The 3,733-nt window shown below is 54.2% G+C and overlaps 1 protein-coding gene across 1 annotated transcript in view; it reads right to left on the minus strand.

The window, feature by feature from the left end:
- Positions 1–3,733, minus strand: part of MONBRDRAFT_44298 (uncharacterized protein) — a gene marked incomplete at both ends in the record, with an annotated part of 16,195 nt that overhangs the window by 11,346 nt on the left and 1,116 nt on the right. Inside the window, 7 exons of the mRNA XM_001744943.1 lie at positions 222–318; positions 507–686; positions 866–965; positions 1,127–1,307; positions 1,470–1,559; positions 2,025–2,105; positions 2,460–3,637. Coding sequence (XP_001744995.1) covers positions 222–318; positions 507–686; positions 866–965; positions 1,127–1,307; positions 1,470–1,559; positions 2,025–2,105; positions 2,460–3,637 — 1,907 coding nt within the window. The remainder of the gene's footprint in view (positions 1–221; positions 319–506; positions 687–865; positions 966–1,126; positions 1,308–1,469; positions 1,560–2,024; positions 2,106–2,459; positions 3,638–3,733) is intronic.

The raw sequence follows: 3,733 nt of genomic DNA on the forward strand, positions 1-3,733 counted from the left end.
GGTCATCCAGCTTGGTGTAGACGCGAAGGGCCTCGAGTCCAGCCACCGGAACGAGCCTATCAGACAGAGGAAAGCGCCACACCACGCCACACCAATCCACACCCGGGCCATCTGTGTCAGCACGTGCGTATGACACACAATGCACGAACGAAGAACACCGGGACGAGGCAAGAGAAGACCCAAGGAGAGTTTGGCCAGAACACTTGCCGAGCGCCTTCAACATGTTGCATGATCCGAGTGTCGAAATCGGCACCGGCAAACTCGGCCACGCCCGACTCGTCGCCCTCGATGGCACTGGCCCAGGCGGCCGCCAGCGTCCTGAACACGCCCGCAAGAGAAGGTGAATGTGCATGAGGCTCGAATCATGTCAAGATAACAAACAAGGGGAGGAAGGAAAAAGGAAGGAGGGAGGGAGGGAGAGAGAGAGAGAGAGAGGAAAAGGACAAAGAAACGGGGGAAGATCAAAAGGGCAAAATCAACGCCACAGGAAACCAAAGGCTACGCACGCAAAGTTGGGGCGACTCTCGGGCTTGATACGAAGGCACTGTAGGATGAGGCGACGCGCGTGCTCGCTGGGAATGGCACGGACAGAGGGCGGCGTGCCCTGTTGGACGTGGAGGGCAATGGACTGGAGCGACATGCCGGGGTAGGGCAGTTGACCTTTGTTATAGACTTGCCAGCAGAGCCTGTTGGGTGTGGAGCCGGGTGGAGCCAGGTGGAGCCGGGTGGTAGTGGAGGGTGCACAAGACAAGGCAGAAGGGGCAGGTTAGTAAGCGGGGGAGGCGATGGGCCAAACGGGATTAACGAGTGAGGGCCTTCGGGGAGCTGAGATGACGATGCACGTCACTGGGGATGGAAGACTTACTGGCCATAGGCGTAGACGTCAGACTTTGTACTAAAGATCTGGTCACTCCACACCTCCGCAGACCAGAACCGCTTGGTCACGTTTGTGGAGGAAGCTTCACCTGATTCGGCGCCGGGCGCAAGTGCCTCTGCTGCGCTTGAACTGTTGGGCTTGTGATGTACCGTCGTGTTTCGGCGCAGAGCCATTGCACTCATTTGCACAGTTGCGTGTGCAATGTACTCTTGTGTCAGGTATACATCCTTGGCAGTCGCTGAGCGGCACATTGTGAGTTGATCAATCGCATGTACATGACACCAATACCCAGGACTTGCAGCACCGTGCCCAGCTTACAAAAGTTGCCAAGAAAGACTCGGCTCAAGTCAGGGGCACAAAGAACTGAATGGGCACCCAAATTGCGGTGTACCACACCCAGACTTTCCAAAAAAGAGCAGGCAGACGCAATCTGTTGGTTTTTATCACAGGAAACACGTGTGAGCTGTAGCAGCCCTTGTACCGATGACATGAAGAGGTAAAGCAAGAAGAAACAACAACGACAGAGCGGAGCAAGCGTGGGCAGTGGGGCTGTCACTTCCCACTTCGCTTCAAATATCTGTCAGGTACGTACCTGGCCACAAATCATGATGGCATCGGTATTTGTCAGGGTCGTTTGGCCCAGTCGCTGAGCCAACGTAGACATGGACTCGACCTCATATACCTAGACACAGAACAATTCTTATGAGCTGTGCAAATTGAAGTCAAAGCAACCAAAAGAACAGCGCAATCGAGCTGTGTGGAGTAGGGTCTAACCAAAGTCAGGCCGCGATTTTCCTTGACCACGCCAGCCAGACCCAAGATGTTTGGATGACGCCACATGCCATTGAGAAGGCGTGCTTCGAGCAAAAGTCCGATGGCCTGTGCTCGTGCTTCACCATGTTCAAGCAGCTCTTCGCTGATGGTTACGGCGGCGAAGCTTGTTTGGGGACTATGATCTGCACGGGCGCGAGCACGAAGAAATACACCGGCCGACTCAACTCGCTCCACTTGAAAAGCACCCTCTGCGCACTGCTCCCAGCGCATTATCTACAAAGCCGAGAACAATGGCGAGATCAGGCATAGCGGTATTTCAAATCCATTCTTGTCAAAGAGTATGAGCCAGAAATACCGCGGATAGCAAACCGACCTGTGTTTCGTCCATGGCTAGCACTTTGGCATAATGGGTTGCATAATCAACGCCGCTTGTCTCCAGTAGCTCGTGTGCCCACTGTAAAAAAACAAAAACAAAAACAAAAACAAACAAACCAGTGCACCAACGTGACGAACGTGAGGCGGGGAGGCGGATTGTTCATTGCGACCCATCAATCTGGTTTCTGAGAAGTAAAGGAGTTGACAGCGAAGCGACGCCACTTTCCTGTCCATGGACCGATTTGATGCGAGCTCGATGGCGGCAAGACAGGAGTAGAAGAGATGCAACAATGAGCATGCAAACACCACCCACGCTTGCTGCCACGAGCGCGATGAGGCGAGTCGAGCTAAGTGCCGACTCGGCTGAAGGGGCGGCGGTGGATTGAATCAAAGAGGAAGCTTGCACGGGGGTGGTTGAGGTGGTGTCTGCTACCGGGTAAATGTACATGGGTTGGTAGTAGTCACCTCCTGTGCCAACCAAGGCAAAGGTGATAAAGTGGGCGAGGTTCAACGTGATGAGACCCGTCAGCTCTGCAAACTTTGTGCTCCACACGATCTCAATCTGCTCTGCTGTAGCGTTGAGTTCAGGATTGTATGTACTGAAAGCGAGGGCCCGATGGAAAGCAATCACGCAGCCGCTGGCTACGATGGCCAGATTGGAGGGCATGACGGCTATTCGTCCACGAATGTGGTGAATATCGATGCTGTCTCCGGTACATGCACCCAGCACGTAAATGCTGCTCATATCAACGTTGTAGCGATCACACATGAATTCATCCGAAGCATCGTCACAATCAACATGACCGTCGCACAGTTGGTACGACATGAATGTTTGCGTGCGATCGTGCTCGCAGGGAATGCTGATGGTGCGGTTGAAGACGGTGCAGGCATTGGGGTCGCCGGAAAAGACGACAGGTCCATAGCAGCCGTGTTGCAAGGACCATTGGCAAGTCTCATCAGACGGAAGCAGAAGGTCCAACTCAACGCTGCGCATTGCACAATCCCGCGGGAAGGCTGCATCAAAAGCAGAGCTGTCCAGGAGGCGAATCGGGTTGTTTGAGACGTCGAGCACTTTGAGCCGACCGAATGAAGGCAGATTGGCACGATTGATATGGCCTAGCTGATTATGCGAGAGGTTGAGATTTTCGAGAGCGTAGGCATTATCCAGGGCAAAGTCGCTGAGAGCTGTCAGATTGTTGTGGGACAGGTCCAGGGTTTGCAAATCAGCCAGACCGTAAACATTGGCATAGGTCAAGACCTTGATTCGATGTCCACGCACGCGGATGCCAACCAGATTGTAGGGGGATCCGCCATTGGGAAGGGTGACTAGTTGTTTATCAAGCGGCACGGGGCGGGTGCAATCCAGTTCTAACTGGGCCATGGACGAACCGAGAAGTTGGCACCCAGCATCGAGGTAGGCCTGTGTCATCTGACCCGTCATATCCAATTGGAAAGTATCATCCAAGCGGCATTCGAAGCGGGTCCAGAACACCAGCGGGGTATCAACAGGCACCTCGCAGACATCGCCATTCTTGACCGTAGCGGTCCACAGCTCGACCGTCTTGCCGTTGCAGGTGAGCGTCGTAAAAGGGAAGGAATCACGGAAAATGACTAATCGCACAGGGCAATCAGCCAGAGCGACGCGAAAGATCAAGGGTAAAAGCAGACAGGAAAGCCACACGACGCGCTGTCCGGGCGCTCCAGGAG

This window comes from Monosiga brevicollis, genomic scaffold (assembly GCF_000002865.3).
Source record: "Monosiga brevicollis MX1 MONBRscaffold_7 genomic scaffold, whole genome shotgun sequence".
NCBI lineage: Eukaryota > Choanoflagellata > Craspedida > Salpingoecidae > Monosiga > Monosiga brevicollis.